Source organism: Helicoverpa zea, chromosome 18, assembly GCF_022581195.2.
Source record: "Helicoverpa zea isolate HzStark_Cry1AcR chromosome 18, ilHelZeax1.1, whole genome shotgun sequence".
NCBI lineage: Eukaryota > Metazoa > Arthropoda > Insecta > Lepidoptera > Noctuidae > Helicoverpa > Helicoverpa zea.
This window is the reverse complement of record NC_061469.1, coordinates 1,556,154-1,580,251: the sequence shown is the minus strand read 5'-3', so window position 1 is coordinate 1,580,251 and position 24,098 is coordinate 1,556,154. Positions and strand designations below refer to the sequence as shown.

General features: G+C 34.9%; 2 protein-coding genes across 4 annotated transcripts; one reads left to right on the top strand and one right to left on the bottom strand.

Annotated features, from left to right (window-relative positions):
* The first annotated feature begins 80 nt into the window (after nucleotides 1–80).
* LOC124639046 (sodium-coupled neutral amino acid transporter 9 homolog) lies at nucleotides 81–12,023 on the top strand. Of its 3 annotated transcripts, none has more exons than XM_047176265.1 (12): nucleotides 81–304; nucleotides 3,802–3,882; nucleotides 5,260–5,389; nucleotides 7,801–7,904; nucleotides 8,358–8,515; nucleotides 8,860–9,021; nucleotides 9,402–9,605; nucleotides 9,938–10,134; nucleotides 10,372–10,476; nucleotides 10,568–10,636; nucleotides 10,870–11,033; nucleotides 11,408–12,023. In XM_047176265.1, exons 1-12 carry the CDS (start codon nucleotides 222–224, stop codon nucleotides 11,577–11,579), a joined length of 1,629 nt encoding a protein of 542 aa, XP_047032221.1. In that variant the 5' UTR covers nucleotides 81–221; the 3' UTR covers nucleotides 11,580–12,023. The 3 variants fall into 3 exon arrangements, with proteins under 3 accessions (XP_047032221.1, XP_047032222.1, XP_047032223.1); XM_047176266.1 differs by lacking the exon at nucleotides 81–304 and adding an exon at nucleotides 3,526–3,664 and having other exon boundaries at nucleotides 11,408–12,013; XM_047176267.1 differs by lacking the exon at nucleotides 81–304 and adding an exon at nucleotides 3,526–3,694 and having other exon boundaries at nucleotides 11,408–11,990.
* A 468-nt stretch (nucleotides 12,024–12,491) lies between these two features.
* LOC124639043 (phosphoglucomutase) lies at nucleotides 12,492–23,877 on the bottom strand. Its single transcript, XM_047176257.1, has 10 exons — nucleotides 23,498–23,877; nucleotides 19,736–19,817; nucleotides 18,556–18,755; nucleotides 17,431–17,587; nucleotides 15,888–16,076; nucleotides 15,224–15,424; nucleotides 14,637–14,844; nucleotides 13,620–13,803; nucleotides 12,974–13,053; nucleotides 12,492–12,812 (listed from the first exon to the last, which is right to left on the bottom strand). The coding sequence occupies exons 1-10, from the start codon at nucleotides 23,735–23,737 to the stop codon at nucleotides 12,674–12,676; spliced, it is 1,680 nt and encodes a 559-aa protein (XP_047032213.1). The 5' UTR covers nucleotides 23,738–23,877; the 3' UTR covers nucleotides 12,492–12,673.
* Between the last annotated feature and the right edge of the window lie 221 nt (nucleotides 23,878–24,098).

Sequence of the window (24,098 nt, the reverse complement as noted above, 5' to 3'; positions counted from 1 at the left end):
CATAAAATAACTGCAGGCTTATTAACAGCCGATAAATAGTAAAAGCAACGCTGTTATCTGTTTAGCCAGTACAATCAGCTACAGCCGCGGTTACAATAAACAGTGAAAATTACTTGACAAATAATTGTTATCAATCGTAGTGTGAACTCAGGGCTGAACGCTTGCGTCCTAATCTTTAGTAAAAAAAAACTTAAAAAGATAACTTAAAAAAAAGAATAGTGATGAGGTTCGTCGAAAAGATCGCTAAACAGGCAAGGGAGCCTGATTCTGCAGCCAGTTCAGTCAGATCCGTTGACAGTTACGAGTAAGTAGGCTACTTTTATTTTTATTTGTGATTGTGATCGTACACTTTTTAAATTAAGGCCATAATTCGTCCAATTGTTATTTTTGATTTCATATCTCTATACACTTTCTTATTTAGCTACCTATTCTCGAAATATAACTTTGCTGAATGTATAGGTACTCTGTGTGTCTGATCAATCAAATAACATTTCTACGTCACGTAGGTACGTACCTATCTCATGCATGTGTTAAAATAGCGCACAGTATCTAAGTTTGTTACTTAGCAACCATTTTTTTAACTCGGGCATGATTTTTTAGGGTTCCGTACCCAAAGGATAAAACGGGACCCTATTGTTTTCGCTCCTCTGTCCGTCCATCCGTCCGTCTGGTACTTAGCTGAATCCAGTTAGACTGGAAGCCGACCCCAACATAGTTGGGAAAAGGCTCGGGAGATGACTGAAAACTAGAATAAAATAAATATTTTGGGAGGCTCCCATACAACAAACGTGATTTTTTTGCTCGATATCGATAACGGCAACGGGTAGATGCTTGAAATATTCACAGAATATTTAAATGTTTATGAGAAAAGTGCGTTCAAAAACTCAATATTTGTAAAAAGATCATGAGACATTACTGACATGGACAATCTTACTTCTTACTTATATTATAAATGTGAAAGTTTGTGAGAATGTATGGATGTATGTTTGTTATTCAATCACGCAAAAACGGCTGGACCGATTTGATTGAAATTTGGTATGTAGATAGGTGATACCCTTGATTAACACATAGACTACTTTTTATCAACACACCACGCGAGCGAAGCCGCTGGCGGAAGCTAGTATGTCATATATTGTATGTACCGATAGCGGTGCCGATTTTCAAATAGGCAATGGGTAAAAGATACCTACTACCGCGGCTGTTGTGAATTATCATAGGCACTTTCAATAGAGGTTGCAAAGTAATTTTCTTGAACTTTTCCGAAAGTATTATAACAAAAAAATATTAAGTTTTTTAAGTTTTTCATAGAAAAGCCTATGATCTGTACCTACTTATTAGGACATTGAAAGTAAACTGACATCTTTATCAAAATAAAAAATCGTTTATTCAAAGTAGACTGAAAAACACCAGTTTTCGAACTTCAAAATTTTATGAGGCAGCCCAAAAATATTATTAAAATACATACAATATTTTTGAACATTGAACTCGATAGGAGAAGAAGAGGGAAATCTGTCTATCGCACTTTCACGCCAAATCTACTGAACCGATTGAAATAAAAAAAAAAATGACTTTGACTTTGATTTTAATGAAATTTTGTACTTTTTACACAAATTGCCTGAGATAAAAAATTAAAGGCTACCTATATAGTCTTTCTTACCACGAGTTACAGCCAGTCTATAATAAGATATGAAAACCTTGACAATCGAATATAACCCTTCGGTAAATAAATCAGTATAACATAAAATTAGATCACTTATCTAAATCAAATCAAATCAAATCAAAACGTTTATTCGCGTTCGTGACGCACACACAAAAACGAATACATATAAAAGCTCACAAAAATAAAACAAAACAGGAATGAAAACGAAAAAAAAAAGAGAATGGGAAAAGGAAAATATGCGTCACGATCACGCGAAATGGCCCTCGCTCAGCATATGCAGCGACCCTATGCGAGACATCTATTAATTATGTATATTTGAATAAACTATAGGTACCTATATAAGTTACCTAATGATGCAACAGGTTAGAATGTTGCATCTTATTTATAAACTAACATACACTTACATAATATGTCTATAACACATTTTGTACATTACACTATTGGTTTTCCCTGGTCTTACCCGCATTCTATCCGGTCGCTCGTTATCACTCACAGGATCCCTCGATTAAACCTACGTAAAAGACTCAATTACGTAAACCGATTTTTTGCTATGATTTACTCTCATTCTCCCTTATAATGCAAACGTAGGCATAATGATTAATTTGTTCCATTACATTGATAAATTCACAAAGATAAAAATATAAACCATAAAATATTACTTAGTTGAAAAATTCTTAGTAGGTAGGTACCTAGCAGTATGTTAGGCATTAAGTACCTAGCTGCTTAGGTACTTAATGCCTAACATACTGACACACATTTACAAATCATTAATAAATAACAAACTTCCTCTGTAGTATCGTTATATCTATACAACGTAGTATTTCTATAAATATTTACTATAGTAAAATATAAATAAATGAGATGACGAAACTTAGATAATAATTTCGTCAGCCGTGCCCCCGAACATGGTACTTATATGTAATTAGTTACAATAATATTTAAAATCAATAAAGTAAGATACCTATGTATGTAATTTTACCCGTACCCGTACCCGTACCCGTACCCGTATGTATGTATGTAATATTGCCCACAGTAATTTATTGTGACCTTACGGTTTACCGGAATACCTTACGGTTTTGAATTAGAATTATTCGTAATTCAAAACCCGGGTGAAAACATTTCTAAACTTAACATTTAAATTCAAATAATTATCTACAGGTAATATAGAAATAAACGTTATCGTCTAATAAAAATTTTGCTTCATAAATAGAAAGCAGAAGTTAAAGAAATGGCTCTATTTCACAAAATCAGTGACTTGGGTAGGAATTACTAGGAATAAGTGTCTTCTTATTACATACTACACTTTTTTTCGTTGCTTCTTGCGATCACCAAACGTTGAACTATGTATGACTCAAAGATCCTTGGTTGCCTTCGGTTCATGAGAGTTCAAAAAGTTGTAGATATATGGGTACATATTACTTATAAGCCTTTAATTAATTACTATTGATTAACAGGATTCATGTAGTTTGTAAAGTCATGTAAAAAATAGGTTGCTTGTAAATATATGGGACCTGAGCTACTTGTAAAATCAATTCTTGGATAATTACTTTTAATATACCTGCCTGGATATCAGACATTAGGTAAAGATTGGGCCCGGCTATTATGGGTATGAAATTTTGGTATTTTATGTAAATGTCTTCTGTATAATATTGGTACTTAAAAGTTAAATAATCGTGCGTGTATCCTGCATAACCAAATGATAAAATATCACAGTAGCTGGAGGCATATTCGTAGTTTGTTTCTTTTTCATGTCCGAATTACCTACTTAAAAAAGATTTAAAAAGTCCTACATATATTTTCTGCCAGTCACAACCCTGTGACGTCAATGATGTTCAGATAAAAACTCCGAAGCGAGGCAATAATATTTAACTGCCAGTTATTATTGATAATCATTTGTACTCAACATATCGAGTCACACAGTATCTGCTACATTCAATTAAGCACAAGTTTGAGAAAAAGGGTATTTTTTTACATCAGCGGACATTATAGATCGATTTTTAAGTGGTGATTATTTATTTTTGTGATATTATTTAGGTATATTTCCTTTCAGAGACTTTGTAAAATAATATGTACCTAGCTTGTGTTGTGTTTAATATAGGTACATTGATTTTAAATATAAAATTCACATTTCTGTGTTTTAGAATATTTGGGAGTGCGTGTTCCGATTTCACGGACTGTGAATATTGTGAAGACAGAAGAAAACGTTATAAGAAATATAATAAGTAAGTAATTTATTACAAAATATAACAGTAGGTACATAAGGTTAATACATATTTAACTTTTACACTTTTACAGCATAAGAATTATTATTTCCGTAGATGCTTCAATCCTAAAAATATATCCAATCAATTGTTGCGGTTTGTAAATCTACTGAGTTCTGTCACGACGCATTTGACTGGATGCTGATTATTTTAATCACCTGTTTGTGACGTGCATCTAGGGCTGCCATCTCGAATTTCGCCAAACCCGGACACACATTAAAAAAACCCGGACGTTTGGCGTAAATCGCATTTTTCCCCGAACGAGTACGATTTTTTTTTAAACAAAATGACACAATTATAATTGTAATCATTTACTATTAACATATACTTAAATTCAATGAGGTGCATCGTTACATGAAAAGTGTCCGGGTTTTCCCCGGACACTTCTTGAAATCCCGCCCGGACGGTCCCCGGACGGCCTCCAAACGAGGACAAATCCGGGGAAACCCGGACGGATGGCAGCCCTACGTGCATCTGACGCGCATTATAACTCGTCTTAACCTACATTATTCGTCTTTATCTTTTTAATTGCATCATTGGTTTAGCCGAAAACTCTACTGCGTAATAATAGCGTTTGAACTCCCAGATTCGATCTCCGGATCGTCCAGATGCGAAACGATGGACCTACCAACTACATCCCGCAATCAGATACAAATTAGCCTTATGTTATTCTAATATGCTAAGCTAAACTTCGTTTCGTTTCATAAAAATCCGTTCATTTTTATTTGTTTTTGCATCATTATCATCATCAGCCTTTTTATCGTCCCACTGTTGGGCACATACCTATCTCCTCTCATACTGAGATGGAATATGGATGTTATTAAGAATGTTTTTACATGAAATCATACCTAGGTACTTAAGTCAGGCAAGTACCAATGCAACTTCTCTAAGTTTGTATGTACTTTCTAAGTATAGCTTAGACACCAAATGACTGTGTTTCGGATGGCACGTTAAACTGTAGGTCCCGGCTGTCATTGAACATCCTTGGCAGTCGTTACGGGTAGTCAGAAGCCAGTAAGTCTGACACCAGTCTAATCAAGGGGTATCGGGTTGCCTGGGTAACTGGGTTGAGGAGGTCAGATAGGCAGTCGCTTCTTGTAAAGCACTGGTACTCAGCTGAATCCGGTTAGACTGGAAGCCGACCCCAACATAGTTGGGAAAAGGCTCGGAGGATGATGATGCATACCTAGGTACTTAATAAATGTCTTCACTTCTGTTTTCAAATCAAATCAAATCATCTTTATTCTCAGGCATCAAAGGCCCATAGATAAATACCTTAAAACTAGCATACATAACACTTCTGTTTTAAATATTAAGGGAGTTTCTATTATTTTACAGATACCACTCGCCAAGTATCACAAGCCACAGTTACTATAGCGCCATGAGTAGGGCGGAGGCCGAGCCACTTCTGCAGGGCGCCGTTACGCCAACCTACAGGGCTGTCAGTGTCGAGAGTATTGACTCTTTGGTGAGTATCATTAGTTCGAAAGTCCATTTTTTTCAAACTAGCCGTTTTCCCGCGGTTTCACCCACGTCCCTTATGAACTACTACTGCCCGTGCCTATGCACTCAGGAAAATTGTAACTATCAGTGAAAGAATTTTGGAAACCCGACCAGTGGATCCAAAGAACCCCTATGGACTCGCGACCTTTCGTCTTTAATTGTGTGATAAAAGCCTAGTCATTGCCTCGATATAGGTATTGTGCGAAAATTCTGGTAATGTTGAAGAGACTTGATCTGGTATCCTTACATGTTAACCGTAGATACAATTAATGCACAATCAAATCATACGATACAAATGTAATGATAACTTTCATACGACAATGTACCAAGATTATTTATGAGACAATATCTCAAGGCCTAGCTTTGTTTCATGACGACAAGACACTGATACTCGAACAATAAATAAGTTCGAAAAGGTCAGATTTCATGTTGCTTATCAATTTCAAATTACCCTAACAACTGCCTAATTTGTAACTAATACTAAACAAAAAACATACGTTCTAACAAGCATGTAGTGCCTCGTGCTTGCGTAAATTGTGAGTATAATAATATAAACAAAAATACGATTAAAAGTTCGAGAAAAATTGTTATCAAACTATGAAGTTAATTTCTTGGTTACCGACGATTAGAAACTCAAACATCACTGAACGTCGCAAACAAACCTATTTTCCCATGGAAATTGCTTAGATCGCCGAATACGTTATAGATACGTATTTTTAACTAGCTTCTGCCAGCGGTTTCACCCGCATCCCGTGGGAACTACTTCCTGTACCGGGATAAAAAGGTAGCCTATAGCCTTCCTCGATAAATGGGCTATCTAACACTGAAAGAAATTTTCAAATCGGACCAGTAGTTCCTGAGATTAGCGCGTTCAAACAAACAAACTCTTCAGCTTTATAATATTAGTTTAGATTTTTAATTTTTTTAATTGAGAATGTTTTTGAATTGTGAATAGACTAGGCAGATGATGATGGTTTTTGAATTGAGAATTCATGGATTCATACATCCATGGTTTTGAAGGTGACTTTTCATAATTAGGTAAGAAAATGTTTGAAATCATTAAATATTTTATGCATAATTGTATTACGAATCAATCAGTCGTCAATCATGTGATAAATAGTTTATTAGGGACAGATAATAACAGTTAATTTGGCCGATCCTATTAATCATCAGTTTCAAATAACTGATAGGGCGCACGTTCCCAAACCAGAAGCTTCCGGATTATTCATATTCATTTAAATTAAACTTATCATTCCTCGTACAACAGTAATTTAGTTATTTATCGTAAAACCGTCAGAAGCGTATCTTAATGTTAACAAAATGGACCATCTATTTTTAGTCAAGGATACTTTGAGATAATAAAGACGATAGTCGAATATCAAGACGCCAGTGTTTTGACTATTTGCAACAATTTTGTACTTAATTAAACTTAAATTGTAATAATACTGATGTCCGCAGCAGTCGTTAAAATAAAAGTAATGGCTATATTAAGATTTAATTTAAAAGCTATAACTTACACCTACTTAAATACCTATGTATTGAGAAAAATTGCTCATATTCCTTTTTTTATGTTGAAGGAAAGGAGATAATTTATCGATAAATAATATTGGACATCAATCAAGTTATAAATAAAAGGGTTTTGAACTCTACCTTGAACCGTACTTGCAGAAGAACTTGGTAATTCCATTTTGTCATTCGATAATATCCTTAAGAGGATAATTGACTTTTATAAGTAAACCTGCAACTTTCCAAATTCGAATCCCAGTCTTTAATAGTGGTAACTGTGAAATAGTATCTAACCGTAAAAAAGGACATAGATACATATGGAGACCATTACTTAGAAGAGATTTTAACACAGCACCTTTTCAGGTCTCCCCTTATGAACTCTAAAATAGATAGTTGTGGATATTTCTCATGATTGTCTATTGCTATAGTAACAAGTTATTAACAACACTCGTAAATTAACATGTGATCATTTATCTTATTGTACGTATTAAATGGTCAAAGGCCTTTGTTTTAAAAATTATCAGCAACAAGCAACAGCAGTCGGGAAATTCAGTATTTATCACTCTTGTAATTACTTACATGAATTATAATTACATTAATTGTAATTGTCGCAATTGTTGTAATTGGTCGCAGATTGAATGTAACGTGTTTTTCGGTAAGATTTGAGGCCGACAAAGACGTAATTGAGAAAGATAACCCCAACTATAGGTGTTCATAACGTATTTGGGGATTCATTCACCTATTATATTGTGTCAATCTAGACTCCTAGCCATGTTAATTTCTGATTCTAGTGTCTATTTTGCCAGAATATTTAAGTAAGGACTAGGTTAGCATATCATAAATGTTATCGAATGTATTATTTTTCTCCAGGGGCCTGCAGAACTGTCATCAGATGCTGTCCTAGAAACATTCAACAAGACATTTGAGAAAACTTTCAAGCCAGACACAAAGAAACAGAGTTCACTAGTTACTATGTAAGTAATTACTTTACAAGTTACCCAACAATAGTTTGCATGCATTTCAATACAGAAGAATAGTGTATAAATATAAATAATATGTAAATAGATAAAACATAGTAATACATAAGGGAGTATGTATGTAAATTGATATTTATTTAGTATTCTTAGACATTCTACATGTACCTAAGTAATTATGTTAATGAGCGAAACGCCTGCTGAAGCAGTTTGGCGCTTATTAGTTGTGGAAACTGAATTGTGGAATGGAATAATAAATAATACAAAAATTAAAACGTTCTAGTAAACCATAAAAAAACAGTATCAATTCCTAATTCAAAAAACCGGTCAACAGTCAATTCAAAAACCGTCAGTCGGAATTCTTAATTCATAAACCGTCGTACAAAAATCTTAATTCAAATAAAATGTTCGTTCTTTTGTATTTTTCTTGCAGCTAACTTTACTGTCATTCAGTTTTTCAGTATGGAACACGATAATGGGGTCTTCACTGCTGACGATGGCGTGGGGAGTGGAGAGAGCTGGTCTGCCGGCTGCTTTGGTGCTGGTGGCTTTCATGGCAGCGCTGTGTTTATATACTGCCTATGTGCTGCTCAGGGTTAATAAGCATCATGGTGAGAACCTATTTATTATTAAGGATCAATAACCAACTTCATTAACCTTAGAAAGATAGAAAATTATTTGAACTGGCTTTATCAGTAAACTTTCCAACTTGGAAGAGAATAGACCAATATTCTGGGGTTTTAAGTTTGTTAAGATGCATCGCTAGTCATCTGAGGAAAACAGAAAATAAAGAACCAGGCTAATTTAAAATACTTATTAAGTTTTCAAAATAGCTAATCTTTCAGCGAAACTGAGCTAAGAGTTTAATTAGCGATTATAAATAATCATTCTTTTTTAACTTATTTTGCAAAAAGGCGGATGATCTCAATTCGGATGTTTGTATTTCAATTTACAGGTAGTGACAGCTGTGAGGTGCCAGCTCTATGTAGGACTCTGCTGGGTCAGTGGGCGGAGGTGGTGGCGCATATCTTCAGTCTACTGGTGCTGCTTGGAGCTAATATAGTGTACTGGATACTCATCACAAACTTCTTGTACTTCACTGTCAATTATTTTGTGGGTAAGTTATATAAGCTATACCTAACAGAAGTTCATCAATATTTTGGACAGCGTTTGCTATGTATATACCTACCTAAAAGTTTTCTTATATATTGCCTATATTTTTCTCCAGCTGAAATAGCTAGCGTACCCTAAAAAGCGTTTCACTTTTGTTTCTCAGTCTTATTAATGTATCTATTTTTTTTTGCATAAGAACGACTAGTGAATTATGAAGTCTTACACAAATTGAAATACAAATAAAATTATGTTTATTAGTCGACTTCCCAAAAAGGAGGAATTTTCAAATATGTAAAATTAACACCTTTGTTACTAAGTGATTTCCCAAAAACGCTCTCAATTTCGATATTTATATTTATATGTTTTTTTTTTCAATGTCTCCAGATCTCAACAGCGCCAACACGACAATATACAACACATCGCTCCTTTGCCCCCGTCATTTGAACGAGTCACTTCTGATAGCGGAGCCCGAGGCCGACTCGGCTTACTGGGGGCTCCATACGACAGTGCCCATCTATGTGGCGCTTATAGTGTTCCCACTGCTCAACTTTAAGAACGTTTCTTTTTTCACCAAGTTCAATTCGCTGGGTAAGTTGAACAATTTCTAAATAAATGGTGTCTGGATTACGTATCGGATCAAGTCTTCATTCTTCACACAGTGATTCCAATGGTATTTTTCGCATCAGGACTGCAGATAGCCAAGTTTTTTCCCGTGAGTTAACGAATTATTTTAGCAACATCGTCAAACCGCAAAATTTACTCGATTTATTGACCCGTGCTACTTTTGCCGCAAAGAATAATTGGCATTCGTGTCCCCTTCTACTCAGTTATCCAGGCAACATTGTGCGCCTACGAACACTAAGCCACGAGTTTATTAACTTTACTCTTTAATAACTTCTGGCACTTTTATATGATTTCAGGAACATTATCAGTAGCGTACCTACTAATCTTCGTGCTAGTAAAGGGTTATGCGTGGGGTATCCACATCGGCGAGCTGTTTACACAAACACACGCCATCCGAAACGCGGCCGTGCTCAGCGGCATGTTGGCACTGTCCTTCTATATACACAACATTATAATTACGATAATGAGCAATAATGCGAGGCAGGATAAGAATGTAAGATTTTTATTCTATATTTATCATCAGTAATTTACCTATATTTTTATTACTTTTTTAAATATAGTAATTTTATCAGGCTTTTACAAAACAGAAAAAGCTTATTTAAGCTCTTCTTAATCCAGTTTTAAGTCCCACTACGAAACCAAGTGTCAAATTAAATCAATATTATTTTGTATAATTACTTACCTAAAATATATATTTCTGTAAAATTACAACAATTTACGTATGTTTCAGGGCAGGGACTTGACGATAGCATTCTTGCTGGTGACCGTTACGTACACGCTGGTGGGAGCTGTCTTTTACATCTGCTTCCCACTCGCCAAGTCGTGTATTGAAGATGTGAGTATTAAATAACCTTATATTATAAGGTATATACCTTACAATGTTAAGTTACTTTATGTATATATTTTGTTTGTATTTACCTTTTCAGAATTTGTTAAACAACTTCGAAATGCATGACGTGATGACTGCAGTTGCTAGAATGCTGCTATTGTTTCAAGTGAGTATTACTTCAGAATTATCTAATTGTTTTATTCTGATCTAAAGTAGATATAAAGGAAAACAAATATTTTTTAACAATTAAACAAATAATAAAAGCCCACTGGCGTTGGTGATTCGTTTATAATGTTCTTAATCCAATTTCAAATATTTTCATTCATGTTTTTTTTTTTCATTTTCCCGACTGCGCCACGAAGGGTAATGTGGATATTTACTACGTTCTTTATTTCACAGGTAGTAACAGTATACCCGCTAGTCGCGTTCATGTTACGTTCAGAAGCTATCCTGCTGCTGCCGTTCAAGGAGACGCGAGGATTAACCATCATCATCAACATCTCTATCATGGCTATGTGTATATTAGTAGCTTGCTTCTGTCCAAGCATCGGGACTATTATAAGGTAAGTTAACGTCGAAGGTAATTTTAACCAAATTGGTTTGCCAACGGTAAATCTTAGGTAATTCAAAAACCGGATGATACAATTTTGTAATTCAAAACCCGTATGAAAGAATTTCCTAATTCCTAAAACCCGGCTGATTAATTAGAATAAATGATTCTTAATGAGAAATTGCAAATAAGCCAATATGTTTATAATTATTATCTGGATTTCTTTAGTTTTCTCTGAAGCTATTGCCCGATTATTAAAAGTAAATTCCTTTCAACTATTTCAATTTTAATAAAAAAACCGGTATCTTTCTTGAAAATTAATTTTCCTGAAAAATCTTACTTAAATTATTGAATTACTAACACACCTTAATTCCTCTCCCCTTCTAGATACACAGGCGCAGTAAGTGGTCTCGTCCACATATTCGCTTTACCCTCGCTCCTTCAAATCCGTTCGCTCCAACTTCGCGGCAAACTGACTTGGTGGAAAACTGTCTTCTACTGCAGCATCATGGTGTTTGGAGCTGTCAACTTGCTCATGCAGTTCTTTATTGACGAGTAGAAGTGACCTTGGAAGGGGTTGAATTGACCTTGGAATGGACGTAAAAGTAATTATATAGGTGTCTGTAAAAAAGATGAAAAGATATTTTTCCTAATTATTTAGCGTGGAATTATTAGGACGGGAAAATTAAAATATGGCTGTGTGTAATTTTACTGAAAGGAATGTGTTGATGTCAATTATTTTTTAACTGACGGGTTTTTATGAAAACCAATGCAAAAATTCTTTGTCCAATAATGACAAAGATGAAAGAAAATGTAAATAGTAAAATAAAATAGTCTGTATGTAGTTACTTTCATGTTGTATCAACGGAAGTTAAAAAAAAATACCAAAAGAATATCTAGTCATAGTTATTGAAATAAGTAAAACTAGATTTATTATTAATTTAAACAACATTTATTTTATAAATAGGTTATTAATTTATAAACAATGGACATATGTATAAAAAAACAACAATTATTTTTTACGAATAACAACAAAATCCAATTAAAAAATCATAATATTATGTAAATATAAAAAAAATAGGCAAAATGTATTACTTATTATATTCGTTTTGTGATTAAATAAATGTTTATAAATAAACTTTAAACTTTTATTTTAAAGTTTATGTATTTATGGTATTATTTATAATATGAAATATATCAATTATTATTTCTTAACTTTAAATATAATGGCAATACTCCGTACAACTTAAATAAAAAAATAACTTTGCAAGTTATTTTTGCATCTTGTAGAAAATACACAATTTTTGGCAAGACAAAATTATGTTCTTAAGAAAAAAAAAGGAAAATTCCATGCAATTATTTCAATTTTGTGACATTTAATGTCGATGGAAAAATCGATGATTGAATAAGCAGCCCTTATAATAGGTGACTGCCCTTATGATGGATTTGGCATATAAAAAAGTACAAACTATTTGTAACGTTCATTTATCATTTTGGTAATTTATTCAATCATAACACACTTATAAAAAAAATGCTGAAATATTTCAGAATATTGACTTTAAGTCTATTACAAAACTTGATTTTTACATATTTGCGGTAAATAACATCTGGGCATATATTAAAAATGTATTTTATACATGTTTATATATAAACTTATGTGATAACAGTGGGTGCATCACGTCCCGTGTACTTGGGTAGGTCGGAGATTTGTAACGCGACGTCTATCAGAGGTTTGAGCATGACTTGCGCGTCGCCCAACACGTTGGTAGCCTCGTACGAGTCTATGTATAATCTGGAATAGATGGATTCATTTTATTGTTAGGGATGGTATAATTCAGTTTTTATACACCAAGAAAAATATATTACCAATCATTAATAATTAAAAAAAAACAGCTTCTTAAAATATGGTCAAGCAGATATAACTACACTAATTTTAATTTTAGTATTACATACCTGACAGTAGCTCCCGAGCTGCCAGTACCGCTAAGTCTCAACACAATACGGGAACCATCCTCGAAAATAATGCGGAGACCCTGTAATTTGAAATAAACATAGAATATAACTCATTTTTGGAATACAGCCAGTCGGTGTGAGGCTAAAAACCTTATAAAATCTATAGACCTAAAGTTACCTCTCTTACAAGAAGCTATATTTCTTTTTTTTTTTCAATCAAATTAAATCAATCATCATCATCATCATCATCATCATCATCTCAGCCATAGGACGTCCACTGCTGAACATAGGCCTCCCCCTTTGATCTCCTTGAGGCCTATAAATCAATCAAAAATCATTTATTCAAACTTGGCTGCAAGACAGCACTTTTTGAACGTCAGGAATTTACAATAGACAGCCCCCAAAACGCCCACCCTTCACCACTTCCTATGTGTTTTTGATGGGAAGAAGTGGCGTAACAAACTCACCAGCAACACATGTCTGTCTGTAGGTTATAGGAACCTGACGACAAGAAGGCTCACCTGCTTCATAGCGACGCTCTGGTCTACAGGGTCCATATAAGAGACGTTATCAGCTAACCTAACAACACACATCTCCCCATCTTCTCTTTACAAGAAGCTATACTTCTGACAACAAGAAGACTCACCTGCTTCATAGCGACGCTCTGGTCTATAGGGTCCATGTAAGAGAAGTTATCAGCTTGCTTCACGACGTAAGTCTTGCCGCCGCTGCTGTGAGAAGAGCCCACGAAGCCGGGAGATGTGATCTTCTTCTCGAGAGTCTGCATCATCTCGTTGCAGGGGTCGCTGGCGCATTCCTCGTAGTCGTATCTGAGAAGTGAAGGATATTTATTTCTATTGTGTGAAACAAGAGTACAAAATAAGACAACATGATGCGCCGACCCCAAATAAAATTGGGATAAGGCAGAAGGATGATGATGATACGATTTTTCCTGGAAAATCAAAATGGAAATGGAGTTTTCTGGTGGAGTAATTACTGCCGATTTAGTAACAGTGTCCTTCTATATTTTGACCAAACCATATAACCATGTGATGTTACCAGAATATTACTAGCCATATTTTTTAGAAAATTCAGGATGGGCACTCTGATTAGAGCTAATCAACTTTCGTCTTTTGAACTACGTCCTCAGTGACTAGACTAGAGTGTGAAGTATCATTAAAAAAACTGTCCAAGTGTCACCTATGAAAATATTGTACATATTTTTTTCTAATTTCTCATTAACCTGGTAAAGTAATTCCTGCCGAACTTAGCCCAGTGCGCCTTCAGTATATCCTCGACGGACAGTCCGGTGGCCGCCAGCACTGACAGCCAGGCGAGAGCTGCCCACAGCCCATCCTTCTCCCGCACGTGGTCAGAACCAAACCCAACAGTAACCCCAAGTATTTTGAGGGAGGAGTGATTTTTTCAAAATGGTAATTTTTTTCAATGGTAATTTTTTATGGTAATTTTTTTTTTATGTTACTTTTTTATGGTTATTTTATTAAATGGTGTTTTTTTATTGTAATTTCACAGTTACCTGGTGAAGTAATTTTTGCAGAATAACCCCAGTATGTTTCGATATTTTAGTGGGAAAAACGCCGAGGTTGTTTGTTAGATTTGCCTACAAGTTTCTTACTGCACTTTTGTTTTTTTTTTTAGTTACCTGGTAAAGTAATTCCTGCCGAACTTAGCCCAGTGCGCCTTCAGTATATCCTCGACGGACAGTCCGGTGGCCGCCAGGACTGACAGCCAGGCGAGAGCTGCCCACAGCCCATCCTTCTCCCGCACGTGGTCCGAGCCGGTGCCGAAGCTTTCTTCTCCGCAGAGGGAGAGGCGACCAGCGTCCATTAGGTTGCCGAAGTATTTCCAGCCTGGGAGCAAATATGAGGATGTGAAAATTTTGTGTATTTTCATTATCTAAATTGGGACTTGATTGTGCCTCTTCTATTCTAGGGATGGGTATGCCTTATGATGTTGCTCATTTTTGTTATTGAATATTTACCAAAATATTTTAAGGCATGGTACATTATAGCATCCTTAATACTCTCCTTATAAGAAAGATTATATTTTATATTGTTAATCTGAGATAAAATTATAGGTGCAGCATTAATTAACAGCGTCAAAAAACCGGGTCAGCTTTTCCGATGGAAATTTGAGGCTATAAAAAACTATTTTTTTCGACCAACTTATAATCTGACCTATGATCCCATAAACACAAAAAATAAACATTTTCCTTTATTTTGAACTCACCAGTAGGCACTTCAAACATCTCATGTCCCGTAGCCTGCGCGACTCTATCCACGGCGGCGGCCGTCGGCATCGACCGCGCGTACCCGCGGACGCCCGTGCGCTCAAAGTACGGAATGTGCTGCAAATTGTTCGCTAACACGGCTAAAGAGTCGGAGGGAGTCACGAAGAACGCATCGCGACCTATTATCATGTTGCGGTCACCTGTGAGAAGTTAAGGAAGTTAGTATACAGGAAAATATATATGAAAGTTTTTTGGAACTGCAGAAATCTTTAGGAACATGTGGTATGTATCAAGCTAAAGGCCGGGTGATATGATACATTAATACACATAAGAATGTTTCTGTTTCACATGACCTTGCATCAAATAAGTTTAAAATAATGACAATGTTGTCTGTGCAAAGACATCTACAAGTAAATATTTCATTTGTGTATTGTTGATTTTGTTATATCATTGTAAATAATAGACGATAATTTAATAGACTAAGTCTGAAGCAACGTATTTTTACAACTCAGACCATTTCTTTTTTCACATAGCAAAATAAAGATTACGCAACAGGAAAGCTAAATATTTAATTTAACATGAAAGTATTTTGTCTTCCTTTGAACAACATAGGATTCGTCAAAAATATCCAAAAATTACACAAAAAACACAATTTTCACTCACCATCCCCATCAAAAGCGGCTCCCAAATCATAGTCCCCCCCTTTGACCGCATTAACTAAGTCAGCTGCATAGGTCAGGTTGGGGTCCGGATGGGCGCCCCCGAAGTCTTCGAGCGGCACTATGCGACGCACGTTACCTTCCTTGGCACCCAGCTCGTCTAGGAATATGCGCTTAACGTAGGGGCCCGTTACTGAGGAAAAGGGTAACTCTTTATTAATATTACAAATGCAAAAGTAGCTGTCTGTCCGCATGTTTGTCTGTTACTGAAGCGATTTAAATGGATTTTTGTTTAGTACATAATCTTGAGCCACATAATACACACAGCTACATAATGGAGTACCTACACAGAGCTTCTTTTTATCCGTGTACGGTAAGTATTTACTTCGGGACGTCGGTAGAACTGCGGGGAACAGCTATTAGGTTTAAATTGTAAAGTAAATTTTATAGGAATATCATAATATTTTCGGTCCTATTACTTACTATAAGGATGCAATTTTGAAAGCTGAACTTAATATTGATTTCTTAATTGTATGCTTAGTTAGGTTATGCATAAAACCAATGTACCTAAGTGTTTTTTTTAATTAGGTACTTCTTCACATAATTTCAAAGTAGGCACATTTTCTAGATTATTATGGTTTCCAAAAAAATGCTATCATCAAACCACACACCACAATTAAAACCTACTACCGATAAAAGTTAAAAATATCTAGATTCTTATTTAGGTACTAGGTTCCAAAAAAACTAGGTCAAAAACTGCTGATTACCTAAACTAAGAGATTAGATAAATATGCGTGATATCGCATGCGATTCGTCTGTGGTACATGAATGATAGTCCTTGGCAACTCACTTGATAGTTGATACCTACACTGCTGACCCCGGGGCACGATATACGATTATAATAATACAAATAAATAATACTGTAGTAAGTAAAAACTTCTTGAAAAAATGACTACATTCTCGGACATATTCCTAATTTTTTCTAATTTAGTAACCGAAATATACTGCAAATGCTTAACTTACATTTTTAATCTGCCAATTTTTTTATTCCAATAGGTAACAAAATAATTTCTAATTAATTTCAAAATATTTTCTAAGTAATCTTAGACACCAATGGCTGATAATAAGGTGAAGGAAAACATCTTGAGGAAACTTGGACTATAAAGTCTGAAATCACCAACCCGCATTGAGCAAGCGTGGTGATCAACGCTCATCCTTCTCCGTGTGAGAGGAGGCCTGTGCCCAGCAGTGGGACGATAAAAAAAGGCTGTAACAGTAACAAAATAATTATTTTTTGGGCTCTTTCTTACACTGCCTCTTTAGTTGTTATAGGTTGTAGGGGGTTCCTAAATAACGTATCTAATAAACTTTAACTTGTCTAATTTCAAACAAATTAAACCTAAATGAAAACGTCTTAATTAATTTCAAACTTTAAACAAATTATAATTTCAAACAAATACACATATATTCTAATTCCAAACAAATTGAAACTTAAATGAAAACATCTTAATTCCCTTTATGGGTAACTTATTCTACGTTTAACTCACCTCCATTCATAGAATCAATGAGCACGTTAAACGGCTTGCGCTTGTCAGTCCCCTGGATCAACGCTTTGATCTTGTTGAAGTCAAATATCTCCTTCATGTAAGCCACGTAGTCGTTCACTGAATCTATCACTTCTACTGTGAATTTGTTGCCGTCGATCTGCGTGAGAAAAATAATTATTTATTTATCATTAACTTGATGAAAACTGATTCTAAAGGTATGTTTTGAATGCTGGCTGCCAACCGCACTTGCCGCGACTGCATGAAAACAATTGATTGAAAACGCTTCGATCCACAACGGTTTCATGTATGTTAAATACATTATAACCAGTAGGCAGAGCGGCTGTGGTTCATTTAATGCATTTGCGGAATATGCGGTCGGCAATTACAATAGGCATGATGACAGGATTAAAAATACTAATTCTAATTAGTCCGTATTTTAGATTAGACAAAAATATTAGACACATATTTTTTATTTTAACAAAACATTAAATATTTAATAAGATATAACGCAACAAAACTTGAAAGAGGGGACTAGTGTACTCAAAAATGACGTAACACTAAATCCAATCGCGTTAAATATCTCCGTTGTTACTTGTTTGAAGAAAATGAAAAATACACACAGACATACAAAATACAGTTGGTATTCAAACCGTACCTTTAGGTTATATAATTTTTTGAGACGACGTTAATACCTAGTAAATGTTTCAGTTCAAAGTCGAAATACCGAGATATATAGGGTTTCTGTTCGCCTCAATCAGACTAAAATATTCTATATATAAGATATAAGATTTTATCTTTTAAGAATCGCGTGTCATATCATAATAATCCATGTACATAGGTAATCGTATTTGTTACACGTATGATATGCAGGTAATTTAGAAATTACTAAATTAAACAATGTAGGTTATTATGAATCTGGAGAGTTTTTGTTTGCTTGAACGCGCTTATCTCAAGAACTACTAGTCCGATTTGAAAAATTATTTCAGTGTTAGATAGCCCATTTATCAAGAAAGGCTTTTTACTTTGTTCATGCAAAAGTTCCCACGGGTTACGGGTGAAGAAAGTAGAAGCTAGTATATTAGGTACTAAGACGTAAAAAAGTCCAAAATATACTTAGATACTCACATCATAATTACTAACACCAATCTTATTAATATCACAAACAAGATCAGGCACAATCTTGTACTGTTTAATGGCGGTGGTTAGCGCATAGATCTGATTGGTCGTTCCGTCGGGGGCGGGGCCTCCGTTAGCGCAGTTGAACTTTATGCCGAAGTCATTGTCTATGCCGCCCGGGTTGTGGGAAGCTGTTAGTACGATGCCACCTGAGGAAGAGTTAAGAAAATAAATAATTTTGTTTCCTCTTGTTTCCTGAAGTTTGAAATAAGTTTTACCTATATTTTTTAATCTTGTTACTTTTTAATTATAACGCGGAAGTGTCAGACATTCGGAGATATATAAACCTAAGTCAGAAAAGTCTAATTTGGCATAGGGATTTGAACCTATTTCATGACATTAACGGCGCCTATTTCATAAAATTTCTATATTTGGTTGAAAGCGATTATTTCAGCAACTATTGGTGTGATTTAAAAAACTCTTTCAATTTTAGATAGTGCATGTACCTATTGCGGAAGGCTATAGGCATTTTTTTCGTGTGCGGGAAGCTATTAAAAACATAAATGACGAAATATGATTTTGCAAATCATTCCTTACGTTTGGTGGTTTAGCAAAAAAGGTGTGATGATAAGTTTTATTGCTATTCTAGGTGCATGACGAGCCTCCAAACGCACAGACGTCATTGATACGTCAATATAGTCTCATATCAGTGATTTTATTCGCCGTATCATGCCTACATTATGAAAACTGATCAAATGATAATATTGCTTTTTGATAAATTACACCACGCCTTAAAAATATTGCACAATTAGATACAATATATTTTTCTCGATTTACTATAATATCATATTGTAATCCTTAATATTACCTATCTAAAGCGAGTCTGTTTGTCTATTTGTTACGCTTTCACGCTAAACCGGCTGATCCAATTGTGATGATATTTTGCATGGTTATTGGCGATGGCGAGACGTAGTTCCCTCGAAATGCAGAATGCCTCTTGTAATGTGAAATATTGGTTATTGCTTTCTGTTTTCTTTTGTTTTTATTAAAATTCCAAAAGTCGCATAAAAAATCAAATGGTATAATTCAGGATAGTAGATACACTTAGAAGTAATTGCCATAACTCTCAGTTAGTGTTCCTAGAAATATTTTTTTTTATTTAAAAAAATCATCAGACATCACGTCTTACCAAGAGCCTTGTATTTCCTGATGATGCAGGAAACTGCAGGAGTTGACAGGATGCCATTCTGACCAACCAGCAGTTTTCCCACCTAAAATATACAGAAAAACCCTTTATAGTATGCAACAGAAACTTGTATGTTCAACACAAATTGATCTGTAGACAATATAAAATAATGTGGAAGTCATCATTTATTCCTTCCTAATTTTTTATTAGCACATATACAACAATCATAAAAATAAATCATTTTAGTTAGGTTTACCCAACAATTCATATGTTATTCTAATTTCAACCCAATATGCATAAACACAAAGTTGATTTTCAATATTGCTATCTATTAAAACTAAGGAAAATTTATCTCATAATCATACATATGAATCTTGAAAAATATGCCAAGTCATTGCCCAGTTACTACCTGTCTTTACATGTCTAGTCATACAAACCTTGTAGGTACCTTTATTGTAATTAGTAATTATACAAAAATAGCTATCTATCATGATGTACTGATAAATCAAGATAATACTGTACTGAATAAATGACATAACTAACTTCTGCCAGTGCATATAAGCTTACTACTTTATGTAAAAGGATAAAAAGAAGCCTATATGTTATTCTGATGTATAAGCTACCAGCTGATAGCCCCATAGGAACTACTGCCCATGTCCAGGCAAAATATAGCCCATGTTACGCGGGAATAATGTATGAAGTTTCCCAACTTTGAAATTGTTTTTCAAATTGCTTCAGTAGTTTCTGAGCCTTTACAAACAATTTCGTATAGACCTATTACAGGTGCGAAGAAATATCAATAGCTATACCCTACTCAACGAGCTGTGAGCCAAAAGGTAAACAAACCATAAAAAGGGTTCTTTATATGTCACAATTGATGTAGTGAACATATTTCATTAAAAATACTACAACAGTAATATACTGACAACATAAGAAATTATATTTTAGAACAATGTCTGTAGAACTTATGTAATCCTTTCAGATTTATTTGAAATCAAATATCAGAAATGCCTTACATTATTTTCTTATTTATAATTGATTTTGTATTTAATTGTTAACATGTTAAAGAAGATAAAAATTATTTGATCCTCAAACTTGGACGGCTTTCATACTACTAAATTGTAGACAACAGATAGTGCTAATTTTAAAAGTTTGAAATATGTTTTCACTTTGGCTCAAGCCCAGTTGAATAGGGTAAAGATGTTAGTTTCCAAAGAATTGGGTCTTATGGAGTAGAACCGGCAAAGAAACTCCAGTACATAAAACTGACAAGTATCATTGAAATTCATTCAGCAGTTATTGCATGAAAGAGAATCAAATATATAGTCATACATACGTTTATAATATTAGTAGGATATCTCAAACTGCGCTGAATGTAATAATATCTTAATTAACTGATAATGTAAGTGAACAATATGCTCTTACTATATGGTGAGAAATAAAATGATATCATACTTAAGTATATGTACGTAAAATAGTTTTATGTTAGTGTAAATATTGTATGTTTGCAGTTTTGATAGAAAAACTAATAATAGCATATACACACATCAAAAGTGTCTAGGGATCAACATATATTTTTGCAATAACTTTTCTCCTGATTGATATTAATTAAAATTTTCTTTAAGGATTCATCAAATAAAGTGTTTTCGTTTGTCACAGTAACGATAAACCAAGTCACCTTTGCACTAATAAAGAAATTTGCCATTTTCCTAATAAAGGGATTTTTGACATTTGAAACACTAACACAAAAGTTCGAAAAAAAAGACTGAAATAACAGTTTTCTTTAAAAGTTTATTGGGTAACTTAAACAATTAATAATCCGTGTTTCTACCGCGAACACTAACAACACAAGAACATCGGTTTGGCATACTCAAAATGAGTTCATCCAAATCACGATGTGGAATGGCCGCCCATGTTCGTTGCAACAACAAAAAAAGGTCTTCTTGCGACTGGATACCCTCCATATTCGGCAGAGCTCTTCTCTGTAGCATATCCCATGCATGCTCAATCGGGTTCAAGTCTGGCGACTGAGCAGGCCAGGGCAGGACATTGATGTTAGCTGCCGCGAGAGTCTGTCTTACAACTCTTGCGGTGTGCGGTCGTGCATTATCATGCATTAACTGAAATAAGGGACCGATTTGCACTTGTAGAGGAACGATGACGTCTGATACAATCGTCTCAGCATAAATTTGAGCGTTGAGGTTGCTTCTGATCCAAATCAACTCAGTTCTTCCGCCGATCCAAATACCCGCCCATACCATGATGGTTCCACCACTATAAGGATGGACTTCCTGGCAGGATTTTAATCGCTGTTGGCGTCCAGGGGTTCTCCAGTGTCGTATACGTCTTGTATCCGGTCTCATACCAAAACGAGACTCATCAGAAAAGCACACGAAACGCCATTGTTCTTCTGCCCAATTTCTGTGTTCAAGAGCCCATTGATATCGAATCCTACGATTGTGCATTGCTATAGGTGGTACCCGTAGCGGTCTTCGGGAATGAAGGTTCACTTCATGCAAGCGGTTTCTGACTGTTTGGTCGCTAATTAAGTTCCCTGAAGAGTGATGAAGCCTCACGGCTAACATCATGGCGGTTATTGTTGGAGCTCTTCGAGTTAAGATTTGAATGTATCGGTCTTGTCTCCGTGTGGTGCAGCGATACCGTCCTCCATGGCGCTCAGCTACGGTACCAGTGCTTCGGTAACGTGTCCAAAGTCGACTGATAACACTCTGACTTGTATTCAGAGCTAAAGCCACAGTACGTTGCCGGGAACCAGCTTCTATCATTCCCACGGCTCTGAGCATTTCTTCCCTGCTTAAATGACGTCGCCGCTCCATAATAACGTTGGTTTTAATCAGTAGTAGGGAAACAGTAGCACTAATAATGTCTTCAATGCGTTGTATGTGTTTATAGGGAAAATATTGACAGCTGATTTTCATCTTTTACTCGAATTTGATTCACAGTTCCTGATTCAAATTATGAAATGCACCAAAAAGGATCCATATAAATTTATAAAATCATAAATTTATTACAAAGCCACATCTCAATCTCAAGAAATCCGCATAAAAATGCTTGATCCCTAGACACTTTTGATGTGTGTATTTATATAGTCTGAAATATTTTATTTTAGGTACAAATATGTATTTATTGTTTTTTTTTTTTGTATTTATGAAGTAATTTTCGTTTCAACTATTGCTTAAAGTTGAGTAATAAATTTTTTTAATTAATCTCGGAAGTATATTCATAACAGCCAAAACTTTATTAACTCATGTTAAGATTCTAATTTCATAATCATCATCAGCCTATCGCAGTCCACTGCTGGACATAGGCCTCTCCAAGTGCACGCCACTGAGATCGATTTTCGGCTTCTCGCATCCAGCTCCTGCCAGCCATCTTACGCAAGTCATTATTCTAATTTATAGCTAATAAAAAACACACATAAAATGTGGTTATGAATGCATTGTTATTCATAGCAATATAGTTTTCCAAGCTTTAACCAATAATTAAAAAAGTTAAGAAGGTGTTACGTGTTACTTTATCTAAGCATTCATATTTATCCCACGGACTCATTACTAAATATTAGAAAAAGAATAATAAACCTGAATTGTCATTCTCATTGAGGAAATATATAAAATAGGTACATTTGATTTGTGAGGAATAATGTAAGATTAGTACTATATAAAGTTAGTTTACTATAATATTATATTAAAGAGTTTATCAGGGCACTACAGGGTTATCTACCATTATTCTATTTTAAATACTCACTCCATTAGCAGCAGAGATCTTGATAATTTTGTCTACAACCTCCTTCACGAGATACCGGCCATCTCCGCCGACAACCAGCGTGGAACCCTTCAAGGAGTCTTTATTCGCATCCAAAATACTCTGCACAAAGTTTTCTGTATAATGTTCTTGAACGAAAACCTTAACTTTTTTACGTAAACCACTTGTTCCCGGCTTTTGGCCCTCAAAGGGATTAGTGTCCACAGTGACCACACTAGGCATCTTTATAAATGAAATAATGTTCTAGACAATACGAACTACTCCGACGCTGCACTCCAATTAAATAACATACTATATTATCGGAGTTTTTAAGGTCAGAAAGATCGCGCAAAAGTTATTACAAAACTATTGTCAGAAGTGTCAAACCAATGTCATAACAAGGTCATCTTATTGATGCGTTCGTAAATTAATGCGAAGTTTGTTTACTTCCAATTAATTTTAAGAAATTGATCGCTGTTGTTCCAATAATATTTATAATAGATTAATTAGTAATAAAAAGAATTTTCTAAAAACAAAACATCAAGGTTTCAACTTGATCATCGAGAACAACACTTTCAATGAACGCTTCCAAAAAGCAAGAGTT